This window comes from Semicossyphus pulcher, unplaced genomic scaffold, assembly GCF_022749685.1.
Source record: "Semicossyphus pulcher isolate SPU_LCO1_2020_fin unplaced genomic scaffold, fSemPul1.0.p SCAF_7, whole genome shotgun sequence".
Taxonomy (NCBI): Eukaryota; Metazoa; Chordata; class Actinopteri; order Labriformes; family Labridae; genus Semicossyphus; species Semicossyphus pulcher.
Window position 1 is genome coordinate 12386248 of NW_027211748.1, and position 24068 is coordinate 12410315.

Below are 24068 nucleotides of genomic sequence, written 5' to 3' on the forward strand. Positions count from 1 at the left end.
TCTAGCTTTTCTTACAATGTGGTTTTGGGTTTCTAAAGCTATTACAATTAACCTCCAATTCTGCCGATGTGTTTGAGCCTTCAGATTCGCTCCTGAAAGAAGATCTGCATCATCTTTCATCCTCCCTCAAACCAGTTAAAATCTGCATCGTACTGACATCTGTTGGTGGAGCATCTGTATACATGTGACCTGGTGTAGCGTCAAAATTTGCTTCCGTGTTAAAAGCGTATTTTCCTGGCGGTGTGTCCTCCGTTTTGCCTTTTCTTCTTTCTGTCGCCTTTCAAGGAAATGATTGTGGGAGAAAGAGGAAATGCGGGAAAGAAATGGTCAGTAAAAATGTCAAATTTGCAGCCCCACGCAATTCCTCAAAGAAAAAATGAGCGTGTGGTTATAATCACCTCTTATTTTAAAGAAACTAGAAGCTAGTTCCCGGATTGTGTGATCCGAAAACGGTTGTTTTTCTAATCATACGTCCGAAATACGACGAAAAATATGCTTATATATTTTTCCTCTGGCGTGAGAGACACACGGTAGTGGACACACATTTCTTAGGGTTACAGTCTGTAACATAACACCTGTAAACACAGCGTTAACACTCATTTGAAGATGCGTGCCGTGCCTCTTTTTCACGGCCAAGCCTACTTCCTGGTGGACGGGCAGTGCCTCAGTGTTGTCGTAGTGAGCAGAGGGGCAGCTCAAGTGAAGGTGGAGGCTGCTGTTGATGGTCTGCAGTCCGTTTAATACCACAGTTTTTGTTTTTTATCTCCTTCGAAGGAAAAACAACATGGGAAGCACGGTGATGGAGTCCAGCAAGGACAGCTCAAAGAAAATGCCAAAGAAGAGGAGAAGTCTGCGGATTAACATGCCAGTGAGTCGGTGAAGTGTCAACTAATTTGGCTTCTTACTGTGACGGTTATAAAAAATATTCGCTTGCTGTTGAACTTTCCATTAAATCAGGACTAGAACTTTTAGCCATTTTTTTTTTGCATTGACGCCTGTGCTCGCACGCGAGGTAGGGGCATAGGTGCATGATTGACAGCTGTCGCTGTATCACGACTTTTCAGCTGCTATGAAATATCACATTGGTCGCTCATTAAAAAAGAGTTATCTGCACTTTTAGAAAAATAATTTTGGACATTTTTCTTTAAATATTTTCACAAGTTTGTCTATCAGTAACCATTTAATGTCATGTCATTGTAGCCAACTCCCTGCTGTAACAACCAACGGTAATATAGCTCTGTAAATAGCTTGTTTTAGTATCGTTTTATCTACATTTTACGCTGTCGATTAAGTGTCTGAATATTTGAAAAAGTACAAAAAAAATTCCATTATATTTTCTCACATCCAAATGTGACAAAACATTTCTTTCTAACACAGATAAAACCACACATTCTAACTTATTATTTGTTGTTTTAGCAACAGTTTTGCAATTTATTGGTTGCTAAACCAATAAATTATTTGACTATTCATTGAAGCTCTAGACTAATAAAATCATATGCCTAATGTGAGGAAAAACAAGTGATGTCAAACAGGAACCAACTCATCTAAACAAACAAATGATGATTGATTATGGCCACTTTACTGAGGGCATTTGTTTCTTTATTGTTGCCCTGATTCACAGTTGCATCCAGCCATCAAGTTGGGCATTTCATGTCTGGGATTGTGTTTTTCTTTGTTGTACATGCCTACAATGACGTTTGAACTGAATTGTGACACTGTAGACTTTAAAGCTTTATTGAACCTTCAGTTTTTTCAAGATCAAAACATCTCCTGTTGCTGTAATCACACATGTTTCAACTAATTTGTTTAATTTGTGGCATGGATTACAGCCATGTTGCAGTAGCTCAGAGGCATGTTTGTTTTTGAATGGGACCCATTATATCCATGCTTTACCAACTTAATAGTACATTTAATGTATACAGTTGAAATTATTATTTGAAAACAACTAAAAAATTCAGCTGAAAGTGTCATTTGAGGTTTCATGATGCTTTCATGTGCAGCTCGATAGATTGGAAAACTCACGTCTCCAGTAGAAAGTAAACAACAGCTTTTGTGGCCAACACTCAAGTACTGGATGTTGGAGCTTTCCACCTCCACATGAACGTCCCCAACCTCAGCCTGGTGGAAACACTAATACACTCTAAAAAAGTATTAGAACAGGTTTGCAGGGTCACTTGAGTATGTCTGAGTAGGTAAACTGCCTTTCGGCTAAAGTATGCAGCGTCTCATCCTCAAAGAGGAATGTAACCCAGCCCTTGGTGCGTAGATGAAGCACGTTATGTGTTGTGTTTACTCGCTAGGGTTCCTGTTGTGGCGAAACATGTTTTTCTTCTTTTTGAGCGTAACACTTTAAACCACAAGGTGTTCTCTTTTACTGTCAATTGTGGGATAATATTTGCTAAAGTATATGTAATGCACTCACCTGTTATGTCACGCCAATTTGTTTTTCTTCTGCATTTCCCGGAAGTAACCTTCATCCTTGACACTCAGATCTCCTTTCTGTGCAGGACTTTGGTGCGTTTACTTCCCCACAAGTGGAGACGAGTTGCTCAACCAAAAGTGCCCCTCAGACGGTACGGAAATGATTTTTCATGCAACACATTTTTGTGTCAACATTTTTCATTTATTTGCCAATTGTTTGTTTTGTCAAGCTTGTTTTTTTTTCCCTTCAGCACATGATTTATCTCGTCTCTTTGGCTCCTGCTTTTTTGGCTTTGAACACATTTAGACGAGGATTTGGGAGAGCAAAATATTACACAAGGCCGTCTCTCCCGTTCTGCCAACCCTCTCTGCCCTACAGTAACATTACGCCCACTGTGTCCGGGCATAGCAGGAGCACATACAGGAAATTGATTTCTGTAAAAGAAAGCAGCCTCATCCTACTGTCTAATTGATTCTCAATCATTACATATTTTAGGAAACCTCAGTATTATCAGTGCACTGGTGATTAAAAGCAGCGTTCTCTTGAGCTGATTTATATCCTGATAGCTTGCCTTGACAAGCTCTTGCACAATGACGGAATGAGAGTTGTTGGCAAACAGAAAAGATGGGTGTGTGCTCTGGCTGCCTCAGATTTGTAGCAGGATTGGTTTAAACAGAAATGTGTGTACGTAGTAGAGCCAGCCTTAAGCAAACACCAGCGTGAACCTTTGTGAAGGCGACCAGACAAAACAATCCTCGCATATTTGGTTTTATTTGTTACGTCGTGGTATTTTCTTCCTCACAGAGCAGCAGTGATTCTTTTTGCGCTTCATATGGTTTTGCTGCAGCGTCTTAATCTGCCGACAATGTTGCCAAAACACTCCTGTTACATTTTATTGTCATCTGTAAAAACAACCTCCGTGCTAAAGATGACTGCATATTTAGTGCTGCACTGTATCAGAGCCCACAAATGGTTAATAGATTTTGTTGTTGGCACATCCCGAGCAGGCAGCAGTCGGTGGTGGGAGGAGGCTCTCGCTGTCTCCAGCTAGATTGGCTGCAGTCTCTCGTGTTTTGTTTTGGTGTCTGCACAGCGAATAGTGAAGGATTTCTCAGTCTGTTTTCAGTCTGTTACTGACCTTGCAAAGACAGACTTCTAAACACAGAAAGTCATAATGAAAAATATTGCCACCATTTCTTTTAACTCAGAGAAGAGCTGATTGTCTGGTGGTGAATCTTGATAGTGCTGTTGGTGACATTTATCAAGGGTGAGGCCATTAAACATGATGACCTTTGAGCATGTTGTGCACAAAGACATTATTCTTTTGTTAGCAGTAAATGGAGTAGGATTGGATTTGTGCAATATTTAATAAAATAGTTTCCTAAGGATTATTAACAGGGCATGCATTGCAAAAGTCCCATGGTCAATATTGATTGTTTTTCAGTACCTTTTACTGCCTTTCTTCGTTTAACAGCTAGGACATTTGAGTTATTGCACTGTGCATGCTTTTGTTAGATGCCATTAAGTGTTACAATGTGGCACACTAAACAAACAGTGTTTCACATGTGGAAAAAGCAGAAGTGACCCTCCAAAACTCAAACAGTGCAGCTGTTATTACACAATAAATCTCTTCCCCACACTTCAGTTTGGCACTTTCATTTGGATCTTAACATGTGCAAAGTTTTCCAAAGCCTAGCCCCACAACCTCTCAGTTTTTCACCTAACACTGTATCAAAAATATGCATGTTAATAAACCAGCCTCCTTATTGTCCCTTAGGGTGAGCGTCGCATCCGTTCAGCCAGCCCCACCAAATCTGCGTCTGCGAGGAGCCCGGTCCTCCTGCCCCCGTGCCCTCAGTCTGCTCCAGTGCAAACCAAGACCAGCTCAGGTTCGCCCAAAACTATCTTCCCCTACCCATCCCATCAGAGCTCCCCGCCAAAGTCCCCCCGCCGCCTGAGCTTCAGTGGTATCTTCCGCTCCGCATCCAGCTCCACACCTGGGAGCATCAAAATCTTCTCCAGAACCAAAAGAGGTGAGTCGAAGTCCCTGCGCTAACTGCCTATTCACGGTGAACACTCTGCTTGTTCATCTGGTGAACTACCTATTTTGTGCAACAGCAGATCAAGGAGGAAGACAACCATACAGGAAGTAAGACACAATAAATGAAACTAGGTTATCTTACAGATAGTTTCCTGCTGTGTAAGTGACCCACACGCAGCGACCCGCGTCGATCTGATTGAGTTCATGAGTTCAGAAATTCTGCGGATTGTGATGAAACTGACATAAAAACGTGTTATGCAGCATTTTCTGAGTTACACGCATTCACTGTTATTGTTGCCAAAAAGGAAGTCTGTATTTCCTCATGGTTTAAAAAAAATAAGTCCACTGCTTCGTTCTGTGATGTCCCAACACGGGGGCCAACGCGGCCACGAGCATTGTCAGACAGATTGATGATCACTTGATCAGTCGTCCTCTCATTGATGTCAACAACTTTCTCTGGGAGGAGGAAACTGTTGGCTTTGTTTATAGTCTGGATCAAAGAGGATGCTAATTCCTAGCATCAAAGAGGATGCTAATTCCTAGCATCTTCACATTTCAAAGATGTTTTTTTATATTAAGTTACAAGTTTGGCATCCCACAAGAGGGAGCGCAGCCATAGATCAATCTCCGTGTCAATATTAAATCTAATTAAAGGCCTGATGGTAATACTGGTATGAGCACTAAAGTGGAAATCCAACAAGGCCTTGTTTTGTGCAGAACAGACCCGGGCACATTTTCAGCTCTCATGTCTCCGTGTATTTACGCGGCTGATTATTACATAACAAATCCGGCTTGTTTTACATGGAAACAGCGCTGCTGGAATCAGCATCAAACAGCCCAAAGATGACTCATGTGTTTTTGGCTCGTACGTACACCCATTCTTCTGTTTTCCGTGCAGAGGATTTTGGCAGCGCGGTGGAATAGCTCTACCAGGTCCAGACCTCAAGAGTCGGCCCGCTCCGTTTCCTCTGTTATGGATGGTAACCAAACTAAAACACGCCAAAGCACACCGACCTCTGCAGACTTCTCATGCCAGCTGCGTAGGGTTTCTAGAGTCTGATGTGGTTGAGACGTTACATCCTCTCTCAGCTCGTTTTGAGGCTAACGATGTGGCCTTTTAAAGATCTGTGGAAAATGATAATAGCAACAAAGTATGCTTATAAATGAAAATCATGCTGCAGCTGGTTACACCAGCTTCTCTATTTGTGTGAGTGGGATGTTTTTGTAGTCACCCTACTTTGGCCACAAGGGTGTGCTGAAGGCATAGTCTTGTCTTCTTAGTTCCCAAACTGCCCATTTTATATCCCCTACATTATTATTATCAGTATTTTTATTTCACAGTTTTAGTTAATAAAGATGTATTTTAGAGTTGAATGGCCCTAAGCATCATATTTTGAATCATTTGCATGAACTTCAGTAGGTGTCTGTGTGTTTCCAGCTGCATTTACATCCATATTTGCATCAAACATGATCAGAATGTCGTCTAATCCTCATCTGGTCTAAATATGTGTTTTCCCATCGCCTGCACATTGTCAGTCTCTCACTGCTGAAGGCTCCTCGGCCCTTTCATACCCTTATCTGGAAGTGAGCGGACTCTCAGGAGCTCCTCATACAACCATGCAGAGATTTTCCCCCCCTCTCTCTCTCTGTTGCTACTGTGTGCTGTATGTTGTCAGTAAATAAAGGAACCAGGCAGATTTGACTTTCCAAATTCATAGAACGCAGCCTTACAAGGGCAGACTGATTTTTATTTTGAGCAAGGAAGATAAGCTAGAGAAGAGCTTAAGAAAATACACCAAAGTCATGAAGGTGTGTTTTTTAAAATCCTCACGGATCAGAAACTTAGCAACCGCCAAAATAAAAAAGTGATTTATTTCATAAAGATAATGAGAACTTTATCACAGGGCACATCCCTGAGGCGACTGATTTCATCACTCATATTTAGACTTCTCACACGTATTGGCCATTGACACACTGAGCCGAGTGGAACTCTTGCATAACATGTTAATTGAGACCTGTGCTGGACATGCTGTGGCTAATGTGAGCAGCAAATGCTGAGTGGGCCATCTGTTCAGGGAAGGGGAGGCTGCTGGTGTTGAATGGAGGCTTTCTGATCAGCTGACTGAACATGGGATGTCCCCCTGCTGTCATCTGACGGGGGCTGGCCTCAGCAGTCTTAAATGTCAGGCCCCGAAAAGTTACCGACAAGCGACCGCACGAATGACAGAGCTGCAGGGCTCTCAGGTCAAAACCAGAACCTTAACTCAGTTTTTAAAAGTTAGACTGCAAACTCAGCAGAATTCAAAGTAAAAGAGTTTTTATCTCAGGAAACGCTGAGATTTGTGATCCTGAATGTGTGAAGACAGATTGTGACAGATGTGCCTGTGCGGACTTTTACTGTGTGTGAAAAAGGAGGGCAGTGAAAGGGGGCGGGACGATGTGCAGCCTTAGCCAATCGCTGGCGTATCCTTTGTAAACTGGCCTCCTTTTACAGGCTGCTGACATGCGTGCTATATTAAAGAGACGCCACCCACAGCTGCACCTGACAATTTACTGCCCTGACGCGGCGTCAGAGGGGGCTCCGGCACCAGTTGTTATTTGCATCACTTGCGTGAGGGACAAATCTCAGCTGAAGCTGCGTGGAATTTACAGCTTTCATACTCTTCATGTCTCTTCAAATGAATGAGGTGACACAGATACTGTACTCTGACTCCTGCTGACTCTGCTCCGTGGTCCTGGAGGTTTTTTTTGCTGGATATGCAAACCTAGCCTTGCTGCGTTTCTTTTGTGTTTCTGTTACTTACTACTGGCTCAGAGTAACGGGGGATTTCTCAACTTCATGGATTAACCAAAAGTAGGTTTTCTCCTGTTGAAAAAGCCGGAAAACCGTCTTCATCCATTGATTGAAGGTGATCATTCCCTTCTTCAGCAAAAGACTTTTAAAGACGGCCTAAACAGCTTCAAAGACCAAACATCCTCTACATCTGTGGACTCACATCATAAGGATATTCTTTTCAACCTAATTTCTGAACAACTCTATCAAATGGAGTAGTCTCTGCACCCCTATCGTGATGCAGATGGTCATGTTCAAATTTCATCTTGAACCCACAACCCACTGTGCTTCATGAAGAGGTTCGGCAGCCTGAGGAGGAGCAAGAAACGGAAGGAGCAAGATGGGCTAGGAGGGAGGCATCAATCCGAGGCGTCGTGTCTGTCTGGTAATGTGGCGTCCTCTTCAGCTGACACGTTACTCCTTTATCTTAAAATTCTCCAGCCACGTCCTCCAGTAGTCCAGTAAACTTGGAGTCAAGTCAAACAACAGCTATACTTTCATCTGCACTGAGCTTTCAGAATAATTGTGCTAAACTTAGTTATGTAATGTAAATGCTGTTCGCTGTGGCCTGAGGTGCTCCATATAGTCTGGGTGCTGCTTACACGGCTGCTCTCTGGTTTCACAAATGCATGCAGTACATCTGCACAAAGTGACAGGACACAGACCAAAGTGGTAAAGCTATGTGTGAGGGGCTGACCTCGGGTAAGGGGTTAGCTGTCCCTGCTATATACATAGACATGCATCTGAATGTACTGAACGTACTGCACGATGCTTTCTGCTTGATTAACACGTCTCCAGTGATTTAGATATTAAGGCGGTGTTATCTACTAATGACTGTGTGTGACAGTAATCGTGTTATAGCAATGATTGAATCAAACAGAAAGGCATAAGTGATTCTTTTTTTTATTCTGTAGTAATCCTCATTATGGTAAAGTGATTTAAAGCCACTCCATCAGTGTCAGTTCAGTGTCTTTATTCCTGTCTCACATCCTCAGGGAGTCTTCAGAATAGCTGCTCCATTTTGAAAACTTTATTTAAATTGACAGGAAGCGTAGCAGCAGCACCGGGGACCGTCAGACCATGCTAAGCTTAATTTATAGGCTTCTCCTCATGTGCAGTATCATGACAGTAAGCAGGCCTTGAACAGTGACAGACAGAAAACATGGATGCCGAACAGGAAGCGCAGGCCGCCATGCAGAATTAATGCAGTTACCATAAAGCTCATAACGCTTGATGAGTGAAGCGCTGGTGCACACTGTGTTGCCTTCAAGTGCCACTTTAATTACAGACTTCACAGCTCCTGATTTAGAGCCTACGCTGACCTCGGGGGGAGTGGACGAGATGAGCACAGTCCTGTCAGAGTGATGGACGTCCATATGTGGCTGTATATGATGTACAGTCATTGTAAAGGCAGAGTACGCTGTGTTGACACCTCCGTCTAAACTAAACGTCCTTTGATCCACAGCTTCTGCACGATACATATGCAGCGATGTCTCTCTGACAACATTCGCTGCATCCTCAAGTACATGACATCTATGTGAGAAATTTCAGTAGTCGCCAATTAGAGGATGTCTGTGCTTCTCAGCGAGGCTTTGAATGTCAGTTTGAATTGTGACTGCTCATTTAAATGTTTTGCTCTGTTGCACTTTGCACACCGTTGCTATAGTGCTGAACAAGCAAGTCCTTTGTTACAGAGAGGCAGTATTAATAGTCTTCTTCTTAAATTAGTTCCAAAGCTAATGTTGCTAATCGAGGACTAACATGTGCTTCAGAATCCACAGGGCGATCTGACCAATGCGCCTATACCATAGACTGTGTAAGAGCAGGGACAGCCTCTACTTTTGGCACTGTAGCCATCTTGATCTTTTTGGAGCCAAAGGTGAAGTTATATTAAAATTCATCCCCAATGCAGCTGTCATGAAGTAGCTAAAGCGACCAAAACCAGCGTTTGTACCAGGCTGTAAACAGGTCATTTTAACATCTCATGATTGACTCTCTCTCTCACTGGAAGCCAGCCTTGCTCATTCAATCATTCATTTGAGGAAGTGTAGTTTTTTGGCACTTCTGCGTTGGCTTCATTTTTCAGCACTGCAGGTTGCAGCTCGGCCTACACACAGTACTCACAGTTGTGATTAATTATGTTACAAGGCTTGGCCGAGAAGACTGTGGCAGCGCGTACATTGGGCCTGAAGCAGCCTCGCTACTACTTTAACTTCAACCGACGCCGCTAAGGTTGCTCCCAGAGTCACCGAAGCCCCTACTTGACTGAAAACATCCGGAAGACTCCTCAGGGGGCTCCCAGACTGAGAGGATCTGTTTTATGGGTGTTATGTTAAGATGGCGTGCAGCACATTGCAGTACAACACGACAGTGTTTTAGTCTCCTACCATCTTAGAAGCCTTGTTTTTTAAGATTTAAAAAGGTCTGCAGCTGAAGTTTATTTCCTCTACTGATTTATCCGTGTAGTCTATCAATCCTTTTTCAATGCTCATGATAATTTCTATAGGACCAAGGTAACAGTCTAAAGATATTCAGATTATTATGTACACTAGAGAAAATCTCTAAGCTGAACCAAAGTATTTTTGTCTCCTTGTCTCTGTTTTTCCTTTGATATGACTGAAATCATCAATAATGTATGAAAATAATAGATCAAAATGTAAATCAGGGCTGCTATTAAAGCATAAGTAAGCAACTTTGGAAAAAAAACAGCAAGAGTAAGCTGGATTTCTAAAGTCTCTCTAAAAACAGCCAAAGCCTCTCCCCACAATCCACATGAGTTATCTCTGCCTGATTACTGGTGCAGAATGAGTTCTGAGAGAGCGTTGGGTAGAGGAGCACTGCGTCATTGCCATAATTAACCATCATTAACCATCATTAAACATATCTAGCTGCCCTTCTCTGCCATGCTTGTGCTACTAGCTAGCTTTAGTTTGTGGAAGACTCGCTCATTAGTGCACGGGCAGAGTGCGCGCAGGTAGTCAGATCAATGGAATTCAAATGAAATGTCTGGAAGGACTTATGACGGTCCTACTGCAGCCACAGATGTTTCCCTTATCAGAACAATTTATTTTGTTGGTCAATAGAAACTAAAATTCCAGTCCGAATCCATAAATCCCATGACTTAAAAATCAATCATCAAAGTAGTTTCAGATTCTTTTCCTCTGAGTGAATTAATTGAGTGATATTATGAATTGTTTCACCTCTGATATAAATAGTAGTTGTCACCTAGATTGGACAGGATGCTTAACAACAAGCTGTATTTCCTGTTTCCTTGGTTTTGTCTCTCTGCCCTCCATTAAACCGGGCAGAGGAGAGGTCTCCCGGCCCCGCTGTTATCTCCTCCTCTGGAATGTGCCACAACAGCGTGGCTAAAATAAGACGGCCACACAGCGGAAGCAGGCTGCGCCAAAAGAGGGCTGGTGCATGCCAACTAAATGTCAAGAGATAGTGTGGAGCTCACTTGGACAGAGCAAGGAAACATGTTCCCTCGACACACCGGGGCCTAATTTATCAGAAAAGTCTCCTAAATGATCAATATGGAGACTTTAGACCTGGTTTGTTTGCACACTTGTACCTCTGAATAAGTCAAGTGATATTATTCACTGAAACTGAACGGGTATGTCGACACGATAAAAGTCACCTGAGAGTCTCATGGTGACCCGTTTGGGCCACATCATCCATGTCATTCATTGTCTGGCCTCAGAAGTATGTCAGCGGGGAGGAGAGGGGCCGAATGAGTGTCGCATGTCACCCTGCGTAAGATTGTGCTGCCTGAGGTGAGAGAGCATGTGAGGAGCTGCGTCACAGACAGCTGACTGCTACACTGGAGTTGTGTTTAATGCAGCTGCTTATCTTGTAATCAGCCAAGTTTATGTGGAGGGACTTCAGGAATAAGAGAAAGAGAACCGTCATGAGTCAGTGTGTTTCTTTTTCCAATATTGATTTCTATTTAAAGCCTTTGTTTAGATGATTTATGTCCAGGGATTTTTCATTAAGACAGGGTGATTCAGACGTAAACAGATGTCGGTTCACTGCGGTGCTGTTGAGGAATATGCCACAGGAATAATAAGAACCTGGAGTTAATTGTTTAATTTAATCAATTTCTTACTTTATTTATTCAAACCAAAAAAATTTAAAGGGATAATTACATGTACAGCAACATATGCAGTAAGGCTACTTGTAAAAATACATCATAGATAAATATTTAATCCTAAAATATATTTTAGATATAAGATGAATCAATGGATTAATAAACGTTAAATAATTTGCTTTAAAATTAGACGCATCTATTCTTGTCATTCCATTTTGTTTTATTGCTGTTTAGTATATACAATTTTATGTATCATCCACCTGTTAATGTAAAGACATGCAGACAATTTGTCCCACTAAAAGTTTAATGAGGCCCAACCCTCCAAGACGAAACAGGAGCTCTCAATGTTCCGCTTGAGCCCACACAGAGTTCAAGCCACCTCTTCTTGAGATAAAGAGAGTTCCTCTAATTTATAGTGATGATGAAAACGTTTAAACACAAAAAGCAGGAGATTTAACAATTGTAAGAAGGCGTGCATTTAAATGGATTAAAAGTTAAATGCTCTGCACACACACAAACACTTACACACAGGTGTTTTCACTTCTGGCTAATTAGACTTGAAGATGGGCGGAGCTATTGCTGCCTTCAAATTGCACTCGTTAGCTTGTGGTTTCAACATGGGGAGTCTTGTACACGATACGTTACGCTGCTTCTAGAGAAAGGACACGTGGACCCTAAATGTATGTTATTGTCGGCATCTCGAAGACACAGAGGCTAACAATTTAGCAAGCTAGCAATCAGGTAACTTAATGCAGAAAATAAAAGGCCCTGAGATGAGGTTTATACAACTAAAATTACAACATATGAACTCATCATCTACCAAAAAAATAAACTTCAATGCCCTCAACTATTTCGGAGAATGTCAACAAACTCATTGCATTGCATCTCCTCTTATGAACATGATAAACAGGAGCAGATTTGAAGGCAACATACTGTATAATTACATCATTACACAGTCCTCAGGAGGAGGGCCAATCAGGCAACATAAGTGGAAACACCTGTGTGGGCCGACCATGGGTGTGCAGGGTCTTTATGGAAGGCCATGTTTTAAATTAGCTTGTGGAACATGAATATTGTGAATTGTAGTAATTTTGAGACTAAATGGAATGGAAATATTAATTTTCACATGTAATAAACATTCAACTAAACCAGAGTCAATTCCTCATACGTCCACACCTGGCCGATAAAGCTCATTCTGAAAAGTCTTCATAGGCAGCTAGATAATTATTTGGACTTTTCAATAACATGGTTGGATAAATAAACTTTTATCTAAAAAGTAGCCCCTCGGTAAACAATTTCTAATGTTAAGAATTTATAGTTGTGTTTTTGTTCATTTCATTTTCGGGCAGTAACAAGCTGGTCTTTAAGTTTTGCTTTTATGTTTGCTGAAGGTGTCTATTAAAACTAACACATGATGCTAATTGGCATTTATGTTTATATAATTTTCTTTTAAACTGCCTCTGTTATGGTTGTTAACCCCGCTCGTCCCTGCCTGTCTGTCATCAGGCTGAGGCTTTATCTCTGCTATCTGTGTTTCTTCTTTCGTACCCAGGTCTCTGACTCCCTGATGGATCAGATATACATTCCTTCTCTGTTATAGCATGTGACAGCAGTGATGGTATCTGCTGCAGTCACGGATGCAGCACCTCCGTCTTGCCAACTAAGCCTATCATCGGCGACAATCCGCACTGCGCAGTATTGATTGACATCGAGGAAACACAAGATAAGTTCAGGTATCTATAATGGACCTTCTTTTTTTTTATCTCCCTGCAGCCTCAGGACTCTTCACACCTCCCACCACCCCGACCCAGTCGTCCAGCCAGCCTGTGTTCACCCAGGAGGCCCAGCAGAGCAGGCCCAGCCCCGAGCGCCTGGAGCCCAGCACTCGATCCCGCTCGCTCTCCACACCCCCAGACACAGGACAGCGGCTCAGCCTGCCCTCTGCTAAACCCCCGATCCCCTCCTCGAGCCCCGTGCCATCTTACTCTACCTCACAACAAGTGAGTAACATAAAAATGTCCGTTTTAAGAATCCATTTCGGGTGAATGAATCCGGTTTTACCTCAGTCAAAAGATATATGGTTTGATGGTGTGTATGTTGCGTCTAAAGTCACTGCCACCTTTTTTGTTCATTGAGCAGAGAGATTTCACATTACAGTTAAAAAACTAGCTCAAAGAGCACCGCGCCATGCACTACCTTTAGCGAGAGTTCACAAGCAATCACTGAATTGGGGCCCAGGAGTAGCACATGCATGCACATTCCAAAAAGAGGTGAAATATTTATTGCTTTTGCTCAAAAAAGATGTGCTCTTTTACAGGCCACATGCTGTACCTTTGCTCTATTTCAATATCAGTTTCCCTGACTCACATCTTCTGCAAATACTGACAAAACCCACATTGATCACAAGATGCTGAAACAAATAACAGTGGCCTTAGCATGCCTTCCGTCCATGAGTCATGTGCTGCTTTAGTCAGTGTTGACTTTGCCAGAGGTGAACAGAAAACAGGGATGATGCAAATCTCTTTAATTGAAGCTGTGATACTTGAGCAAACTGTGTGTCAACAGGGCTGTTTGCGCTATTTGCTCTGAGGGTGTAGATATCGCCTCGTCATTGAAGCAATATCTCCAGCAGCATTACACAATGATAAAAACAGCTGAGAAGTAGTTTGGGGTTTGGTCAGAGAGGTTTTCCTTAATGGTTTTATCGAGGATTCACCACAGTTAGAGAGGAATTCCGTCTTCGTCCATTTAACAAATAATTATCTGACGGGCTGTCTCGACCTGCCGGCTGTGAGTGATTGTGGATTCTAGCCAGAGAGGCTAAATCAATATTTCATCACCAGCATCAGTACTATTGATATTAACACCCAAGGACTCATGATTGTGGTTGAGGAGGGATGAATCAGTGCCTGTCAGCCGCTCCCTCTCGTCCTCCATCATACATACGGGAGGCTCACAAATTAATCTCCTGAAGCTGCAGTTAACGTTTGGCCAAATCCAATTCCAAAAGCAATCACTTTAATGGATTTGTGTATGTCTGCTTCCCTGGAGTTTGCTGTAACACTGAAGCAGGCTAAGTGCCCGCTGTGATGCAGCTGCAGGGAAAGATTTATGACAGCGCAGGAGCGGTTTTTGGCGAGGGAAGTGCTGTGTCACCATTGCAGGGCGACACTGGGGACTGTTTAGCATCACAGAGCAGGTATGCAGGCTTTCTCATACTGCTGCAGTGGCTTGTTGTGGATAGACTTGCAAATTAGGGACCAAGGGAAATCATGTATCAGCATGCACATATTGAGTATGCAAATCTCCCAGCATGACACAGCATATTTTATGCTGGCTACTGGCCTCTGTAAAGTGCCAGGAGCAAAGGGGGAAATTTGCACGTCATGCCTAAGCCTTTATGCAGGGTCCAGATAGTCGCTATTTTGTCAGAAGAAAATAACTCTTGTTATGTGACAAGGCATCCCCAGCTTCTTGCTGCTAAGCAACCTTAAGGGATTTCCTAATATGGTGAAGCGACCAGGTTGCTCTGCATGGAGGGGTGTGTCCACAACGCGTGGAGCTTCCTGCTTTTTCTCCGAGGCTTCACGTGAAAGACTTTCCCGGTGGTGAGTGTGTTGTTCGGCAGTTAAAACTCTAACAATGAATTCAGTTGGTTTATTGTGGCGGGATTCATTATCACGCGCCTGTGTATTGACTGTTTACTGCAGCAAATGGATCAGGACTGGTCCACTCCGAGTTTGAAGGGGGGTGTGTGTTGTCTAATAATAATGTGGCAGTGAAGTTGCAGCTCAGGAGCACAGGGTTTTTGTCACGGTACCTGTGTATATTTAGCGGACATGCCTGGACGAGTAAATGTTGTCGATAAAACGCCGGTGACACAGGGCGTATTTTAGTTTGGTTGTTGTGGTGCACTCTGTGTGCTCACAGTCTGCTGGGGCCGCTGGGAAAAGTCGCTTCACCCTCCTGCTGTTGCTGTTGCTCACTCACAATTTACAGCAAAGTTTTGTCGCGCACAGCTTGTCGTTGCTGTGAGGATTTGTTGCGTTCATACAGCAAACTTGTGCCTTTTTATCCTCACAGGTCTACGGTTTATTCGAAGGCATGCTGGAGAAACTTGAACTAGATGATGATGGTAAGTGTCCCGCTGCTTCCTCCCTACCTTTAATGCAGTTAGTATTATAATGTAAAGGTGACTCCATTACACCAGGCTATATTGATACTCCGCCTGCTTTATCGAATAGGTCAGACAATGCAACAAATATCAGGTTAAATGTGTATTTAACGACTATTCGCAGTGCGCCTGAACGTTACGCAGCGTCTGCTGAGACCCAGCCATTCATAAACTCAGACATGTGAGGTACTCCTCTTCAGTCAAAACAAACCTCTTTATCTCACTGCCTCAGTCACTTTTAAATGAGAATTTTACACAAGAGTCTTATTAATCAGATGACATGCTGGAGAGACTGTATTTGCATTTAAAAGAGACATTCAACAGGCACAGAGCTACATTTCATAATGATTAAAGTTTTTAAGCTAGTTGTTCGCAGCATGCTAGTAAGGCTGCTACTACTGATGAAAAATAATTCTATTTAATATATTTTTGATTGATTTCTCATTAAATCTGTGAAAAAAGACGTGACAAATGGTCATCGGAAATAGGCAGACCTCTGAGATTTATACTCAAATTGCTCCTTCATCTGACCAATGATCAGTCTTTCTGTTTACATTGATAGAAAACAGAGAAAACGAACAAATCTAAACATTCAAAGAGCTGGAACGAGTAATTTTGTCCTAAATGATAAATAATATTCAAATTATTTAGCCAGTAAACTAATCAGCGTTGCACATGTGGGAAAATAATTACTATAATTATCAGACTGCATCTTCTGTGAGGGTTCCCGCAGTGCTTTGCCGTCTGTATTTTTCCACTCTTTCTGTGCTTGTTGCTGCTTAATTATCAGTGAGATGGAGCAGTAAAGTGGCTGTAAGTGGTTCAGGCCCATAATGGTTGTTTATGCTTGTGAGAGTGTGTTTTGTTTCCAGGCCTTCATTATACATTCCCTGTGAGATTTCTCCGTCCTCTAAAAGTATTTTCCTGCTCTTATGCTCTTACAGCTGCTGAACCTGAGAGTGATATTTACATGCGCTTTATGAAATCCCACAAGTGCTACGACATCGTCCCGACAAGTTCCAAGCTGGTTGTGTTCGACACAGCTCTCCAGGTTAGTGCTGTGACAAAATTACCTGTCTTTAACCTGCAGTTGAACCTTTTTATATGATAATGAGGTCGCTTGTCCTGAGAACTGAAAAAGAGAGTTAATGTTCAATAAAATAAGAAGGTGTATTTACCTCCGGGCAGTTTCTGTGAGAGGGTTTGTGAAATTGTCATAAAGCTGTTAAACAGTAATCCTGGGCAGGTCTGAACTCTTTGATGTGTAGATCTTCAACCACTAAAACCACTGAAGATCAGAGTTAAGAATCCTTATCTGAAAGACGCACGAATAAAACAGACACGAAACTGCCGGGATTTTAGAATTATCACTAGTCAATCACTAGTGTCTCTACTATTCATGAGACTGTGACAGGAACAAACAAGGTCATCAGATGAATTTAAGATCCTTAACCAAATGTTATTTTTTAATTATGAAGTCATTTTTCAAATTTTTCAAATTTTTAATTGTTAAGCTATGAAATGTCCAGATGGTAAATAATTAAGTTTGAGAGACCAATGTGACATCTTGAAATGCTTTTTTGTTCATCAACCATCCAAAGCCTAAAGAAATATTCAATTTAAGATATAAAACACAATAAAAGCTGTAAATCTGGACGTATTGAAGTGAAGATGAACGCTGAATGATATGACTGTTCAGACCAAAGACTGTATATATAGATGGACGACATGATAGCTCCCTAAAAGTGAAGCCAAAACATTTGGAGCGCCCCCTGCTGACTGGCTGCAGTATAGGTCATAAAGCCCGCCTCCTCCATGTTAACAGATGGGACATGAGTCAAACTATAAAATCAAAATACACGACAAATAAATTTTTCTCAAACATGGTTTCTGTCATTATAGTTAGTTCTTATCATGCTGATTTATGTCCAAGTGTTCATTTTTCTGACAAGTTTATTTTTAATTAGTTATGTGATGCTGTCAAAATGATGATTGACAGCTCTGTTGACAAGTACAGCTCCTGCAGCCGATCAGTTCCCCGATTAGCAGAGTACAGGACGATCGGTGAGAGGAGACGTAACTAAAACAATCACTACAGTCATTGAAGTTTACATACCTGTGAACGTTAACCTCAGACCAACACAAGAAGCTGTTCTGCAGTTAAACACGCCGGGGAGCGAGATCCTTGCTGTTTTTTTGGTAAGTTAAGTGTGCGTTTTGGTTAGCGGAAATGGCTACGGCCGCTCCACTCGCCGATCTCTACTGCGCAGACTCTGGCTCCATATGACGTCACCATCACAAGATGGCAGCGCCTATCACGGGGGCTATTTTGGCATCACTTTCGTACAATTGATCAACAGAATGTCTTTTGGCTCCAGAAAAATAATCACACATTGATGTTAAGTATTGCAATTAATCTTATCATGTAATTAAACTGTTGCCTGACAGGTTAAGAAAGCGTTCTTCGCCTTGGTAGCGAACGGTGTGAGAGCTGCTCCACTATGGGACACAGAGAAGCAAAGCTTCGTGGGTAAGAACCATAAAATATGGATGAATAGAAATGGATGATGTTTCTTAATTTTGCTCTTATTACATCAGTGTTTATGGTTTGTACATTAGAAAATATAGTTTTCATGTTGATTTTTAAGTTTGTAGTGTTTTAGGTTTGTGTTTTATATTTGTGGTTCGGATCTAAGTAAGGCACACTGAGGGTGAAGGTTCAAAAGTTGTAAATCACTTGCAGGTATTTTGACAGTATAAGAGAAAAAATTGCTTTCAGTCAAATATCAGCCCTTAAGAAAAGATACAGCTTATTATTAAACATGAAATCAGCAAGAGAAAAGATGTGCAGATGTTTTTATTCAGGCAACGAGCACCGTCATAAAACTGAAGTCACAGTTTTTGTCTGGTTTTTAAGAGAGATCTAAAAAAGTTCTCGCTGTACTGGTGGATCATTGCTAAATGAACTTGAAGGAAACTCCACTTTACATTAAGGTCGCTGCTTATGACCAGTAGAGCGTGACGCTATATTGAGCAGAAGTCATTACAGCTGTCACAAACCATTAAGCACAGCGTCGACTGCATGACTCCTCTGTATTGACCAGAGCTCTGACAGTCTGAAGATCATATTTAACAACAAAAACAAATCACTGCAGCTCCTCTCTTAGTAAGACTGTGTCAAAACCCAAACTGGGAAGAGGCTTTGTTGTGCTGTTTTTTTTTCTGCATAGAGTTTATTGAGAGTCAGCCTGTGATGAATAATGAATGGCCAGTCAGCGCGAGGATAAAGCGGAGGGGGGAGTCAGTGATGTGTTGTTTGGACCACGCCCATGTTAGCATTGTCTCTTCTACCCTATTGCACTGAGCCTGCAGGCGCTACTCTGTTTACATTCAGTGCGTTTAAAGACCTGGTTTCTTTGCAGGAATGCTGACAATCACAGATTTCATCATCATACTACACAGATACTATAAGTCACCAATGGTAGGTCCTTTTTACACATAAAGTTTGCTTCTTTTATTGACGTTTTTCCTGTTTTTTTCTTAAACAAATGTCTTTTTTTTTTGTATTTCAGGTGCAAATTTATGAATTAGAGGAACATAAGCTTGAGACGTGGAGAGGTTGGTATCACGATCAAACTTTAATGTTTTTCCGGCAGGCATACTGTTAGATTTTACTACTGTTTATAAGCAGAATATTTAATACTTTATTTCTACACAGAGGTTTACCTTCAAGCAACATTCAAACCTCTAGTCAACATATCACCTGATGCAAGGTAATGTCTGACTGAATAATGAATCTTTATTTCCCCCCCTTGTTTTTATATGTGAGCATATTAAATGTGCTGCATGTATAGTGATCATTCTGTTTGGTGTGTTTCAGCATTTTTGATGCAGTGTACACCCTCATCAAAAACAAAATTCACCGCCTGCCTGTCATCGACCCGGTCACGGGGAACGCACTTTACATTCTCACACACAAGAGGATCCTCAAGTTCCTCCAGCTTTTTGTGAGTCGCAACGCAATCACTGTCAGAGCATTTTAATCTGCTGTGTATGATGATTATGATGGATGATTATGATTACTGATGGTGGGAACTCGTCTCACTTTCACTTCTCTGCTGCCCCCTGGTGGTCAATGCGGAACTTTAGTGTGACGTAACTTTAATGGATTCATTTGGTGGAAAGAGACCCAGATGATCATGTCCGTGCCTGATTGTGCGTGGGTTTGTGTTTGTGTCCTTCAGATGTGTGAGATGCCAAAGCCGGCTTTCATGAAGCAGACTCTCGGGGAGCTGGGCATCGGCACGTACAACGAAATCGCTTTCATCCACCCGGACACGCCCATCATCAAAGCACTCAACATCTTCGTGGAGAGACGAGTGTCTGCCCTGCCTGTGGTGGATGAGTCTGGTGAGATCACAAACTTCAGTGTAAACAAATTATGATAATAATAATTTACTTACTTACCTCGATCTTTCTGTTCTTACAGGGAAAGTTGTGGATATTTACTCCAAGTTTGACGTGATTGTAAGTTTTAATTTCTTTCATCTCAGTTTCTGAGGAGACAAAATCCTAAATATTGGAGGTTAAACTGCTCTTGATTTTATTTTCTAACCTTTAAAAATGTATTTTGTGTTTGTAGAACTTGGCTGCTGAGAAGACGTACAACAACCTGGACATCACGGTGACGCAGGCTCTGAAACATCGTTCTCAGTACTTCGAAGGAGTCATGAAGTGCCACAAAATGGAAACAATGGAGACCATTGTGGACAGAATAGTCAAAGCTGAAGTGAGAAAGTCAAAGATGCGTGCACACATTTAGCTACCAGGAAAATATGTTAGGCCTGGCATGCTCATCTGTAATTGTGTTCTCCTCCGAGGTGCATCGGCTGGTGGTGGTGGACGAGCGCTCCAGCATCGAGGGCATCGTCTCCCTGTCAGACATCCTCCAGGCCCTGGTGCTCAGCCCTGCAGGTATAGATGCTCAGAATAAATAACTCCAACTCCCCTCCTGTCCAGGACCCTGAGCTCCCTCCCCACCCTGTCCTCTAACCCTGTCCCGGGTAGGAATCTCACCTGTTTTACTCCCGCCTGGTGGTGGCCTGTAGCTGGCTGTGAAGAGGCATGGTGCCTGACTTCCTGTTTGTCCTGCTGGATTTCTGTGTGTGCAGCAGTGTGCTGTGTGTTTGTGTGTCAGGAACAGAGACTTCACTACTGCTGTTTTTCAATAACATATCCCATGTCTGCTCTCACCCTTGTGCATTGAAATATATTTGCTGTCTTTTTGACAGTATTATACAGCAGCTTCATAGTATAAATAGAGATGAGCGAACTGGTTAATGGTGTCTTTATTTAATAAACTCTTAGTTGCATGGATAGAAGGATCGAGGGAAATTAATCCCCTCGTTGCCTTACCATGTAGCAAAAAGGGCCAAGCCTGATTAACCTTCCTCTAGTCCATTGGATGTACGTTCACTCCGAGCATGTTCTTCAGAGTGGATCAGTGGAAACTGAGGTGTGTTTACCTGCACACACATTCAGCTGTTGACATATTTTTGTTTGCACCAATTACCCTAATCCAGGGAAAAGCATGAAATGTGGTGATGTTCGTTCGGGAATGAGAATGAATTTTAAAATTACTCCACAGCTTTGAAGTTTAATTGATGCAATGGATGCTGATATGTGACAGGCAGCCGGGGAGCTGATTAGAAAGCCAAACTCAACAGCACGAACTGAGGACGAAAAAGATCAAATTGATTTAATTAAGACCAGCTACAGATGACTGTAAATAAATGACTGTATATATAGATGGACAACACATCTCCATCTGCTCTCATTGTACAAAATTGAAGCCAAAATAGCCCCGGTGATAGGCGCAAGGATGTCATTTGGAGCCAGAGCTGCGCAGTAGAGATTGGTGGGTGGAGCCGCCGTAGCCACTTCCGCTAACCAAAACACACTTAATGTACTGAAAAAAACTGCAAAGATCCCGCACATCGGTGTGTTTAACAGCAGAACAGCTTCTTGTGTTGGTCTGAAGCAGACGTTCACCAATATGGGAACTTCAATGACTGTAATGATTGCTTTAGTTACTCTGCTAATCCTGAACAGATCGGCTGCAGGAGCCGTTTTAGGGAGATCTCAGGTCGGCCATCTTTCAACAAATTGAACACAGTTGGTCGTGTTAAGTTAAGTTTAAATAACATCTGCTAAAATAAATTTGTTTCCCTCTGCCTTCTAAACCTGTTACCAAAACTCTGATGGTTATACAAGATTGGATTGACTGACTGATATATGTATCTTCCAACATTATGGGGCCGATATGGGTCATCACAGATATATTAGTGCAGGTTTCCCGATAATACACTCAGTGCTCTCTGCATGGAGCAGCTGGTGGTTTAAACTTGATTTGGTTGACATAGCATAATAATCTTAAATATGATTTAATTATGTTATTTGTTTAAGAAAGGGGCCTTCTGTGTCCCTTTTGCATTTACTGTAATCAGTCAATTCTTCCATTCTAAAATCGGTATCAGTATCGGTCTCAAAAATCCCACATCTGTCAGGCTCTACTTAAGATGAGTCTATTGTTGCTCTATGTTTAAAACCTAAGATCTAACTTATTGCATTAAGGCAAAGAAAACAAAGACATTTTAGGTTTCACAAATGAAGTTACGCACAGAGGTTTGCATCAGACATGTTAGGCTTGAATATAACTAGACCATAACCTGTCCCACGCTGACGCCTGACATATCAAAAATTCTGCTCAGTTGTGTTTGCCCTTCACTGGATGTAGCTGTTTATTTTGCCAGTAGCTAGCTCTCTACTTTGATGTGAATATGTTTGTATTGATACGCTTGAAGACAAATAACAGGTGTCTGCATAATTTAAATGATATCAGTGTGTGAGGTTGCTGTGTGTTCAGGCTGTAAAGAGTCAGCTCGGTGGAGGAAACGCAACACACAAGCACAAACTCGCCACTTCAGAAGCACAAGTTCTCTGTTTTTCCACTGTTTTTTTTGGGAAAATTGATATTTTAGAGGAAGATGCTGTTTTTTTCTTCTCACTGGGTCTAAACAGAGTCCAGCAGGGCAGTGGTTCAGGGCTTCAAAAAGAATCTTAAATCATGTTTCTGAAAACAGGAAGCTCAGTTTAGACGGACGCGTCCACATGCGGGCAGAATTATGCTTACTGCGGCTTTTATTGACGGTTTCCCATGGTTGTTTCCTCTCAGAAGTGGAGGGTTGTTTAATATTAAGTCATTAAAACATTGATTTGTGAACATGTTTTGGTGGAGCATATGAAAATACTTCTAACTAGAGATTTATCGTGTTTTTGTTGGCTGACATGATGTTTTTTTTCCGACTGAGGTCCAGCAGCAGAGAAGCAAATATAATGTGTGTTAAATAACAGTAATCCTGTCTGTGCTGCAGTGTTTATCTATGAATCATGTCCTAACTTTTGCTCCTTTCTCCACAGACGCCTGTAAGGAGGAGAACCTGCCTGAGTGAGAGGGAGGAAGCGGAAGTGGAGATGCGGTGGAAGTAAACAAGTCTGAAGGTTGAGGTAGGGAGCGCGAGGCTGAGCAGAGCAGAGCCGGTCCGAACGTCCCCGAGACGCCTGCGACTGATGCACTATAGAGGCTTAGAAACCAAAGAGATAGACAACTGAATGAAGTGGAGTTCCTGCACTGAGGAGTGATTTTCTGATTTATATTTTTTGTTTGTTTGTTTGTTTGAACACTGATCAGATCCACACACACACAGTATGTTGTATTTAAACACCCCCAACACACACACACACACACACACACACACACACACACTCACACAGATGCATAATGGTCACCAGCCGAGGGAAGTGGATGGATTGGGGTCATATGGATCACGCTGCTGTCATCAGCTGATTATTAGTCACATTTTGATGCTGAAAGTCATTGCGCACCAGTGTTCGGCACAGAAAGGCGAACACTCACAGATGCAACTTATTGTTTGGTAGTAAATCCACACTTTGCCTTTTTAAAGTGGCTGTTTTACGACTGTTTTCATTAAAACTACAGTTTGCCAGTGCCAACACGGAGGGATCGATGCCCATCTTTATTTGTGCCTTTTGTTTGCCCGGCCCTAACCAGTTAAAGCTGACAGTATTTGTGTCCTTTTGACCTTTTATTGTCAGATGAGTGCAATTCTTTTTAAATAAAGATATGAATGTAATATTAAAGAAGGTGGCAAATACTATCATCTACTTTATCCATATCCATTTAATGATTTATCCGTATCTGGTTGAATCTTCTGTGTCTTTTAAACCTCTCCAGAAGTGTTGAATTTTTGTTGAATAGATTTAATTAAAAAGAAAATCTGAAACTGAATTAATTTTAGAATAAAAAAGCAGCAATCAAAGGCAAATGCTACTGTACATTAATAGTAATTCTTCAAGCCAAGAGCCTGAGTGACTCCTCACTCATTTTGCATCAGTAGTGATTTAGAGTCATTGCAACAAGGATGCATT

At 41.9% G+C, this 24068-nt stretch overlaps 1 protein-coding gene across 1 annotated transcript; it reads left to right on the plus strand.

Annotated features, from left to right (window-relative positions):
• Window positions 1-686: 686 nt before the first annotated feature.
• LOC138612109 (5'-AMP-activated protein kinase subunit gamma-1-like) lies at window positions 687-23917 on the plus strand. The gene is made up of 16 exons (XM_069685423.1): window positions 687-868; window positions 2508-2573; window positions 4200-4455; window positions 13160-13386; window positions 15470-15521; window positions 16505-16611; window positions 18009-18090; window positions 18983-19041; window positions 19133-19178; window positions 19279-19333; window positions 19441-19567; window positions 19805-19970; window positions 20050-20087; window positions 20203-20349; window positions 20441-20534; window positions 23040-23917. Exons 1-16 carry the CDS (start codon window positions 722-724, stop codon window positions 23069-23071), a joined length of 1701 nt encoding a protein of 566 aa, XP_069541524.1. The 5' UTR covers window positions 687-721; the 3' UTR covers window positions 23072-23917.
• The last annotated feature ends 151 nt before the right edge of the window (window positions 23918-24068 follow it).

Coding starts and splice junctions, on each gene's coding strand:
- LOC138612109 (XM_069685423.1), top strand. CDS start 722: ATGGTCTGCAGTCCGTTTAATACCACAGTTTTTGTTTTTTATCTCCTT. Junction 18,091..18,982: donor AGAGAAGCAAAGCTTCGTGG/GTAAGAACCATA, acceptor GTTTCTTTGCAG/GAATGCTGACAATCACAGAT. Junction 19,042..19,132: donor GATACTATAAGTCACCAATG/GTAGGTCCTTTT, acceptor TTTGTATTTCAG/GTGCAAATTTATGAATTAGA.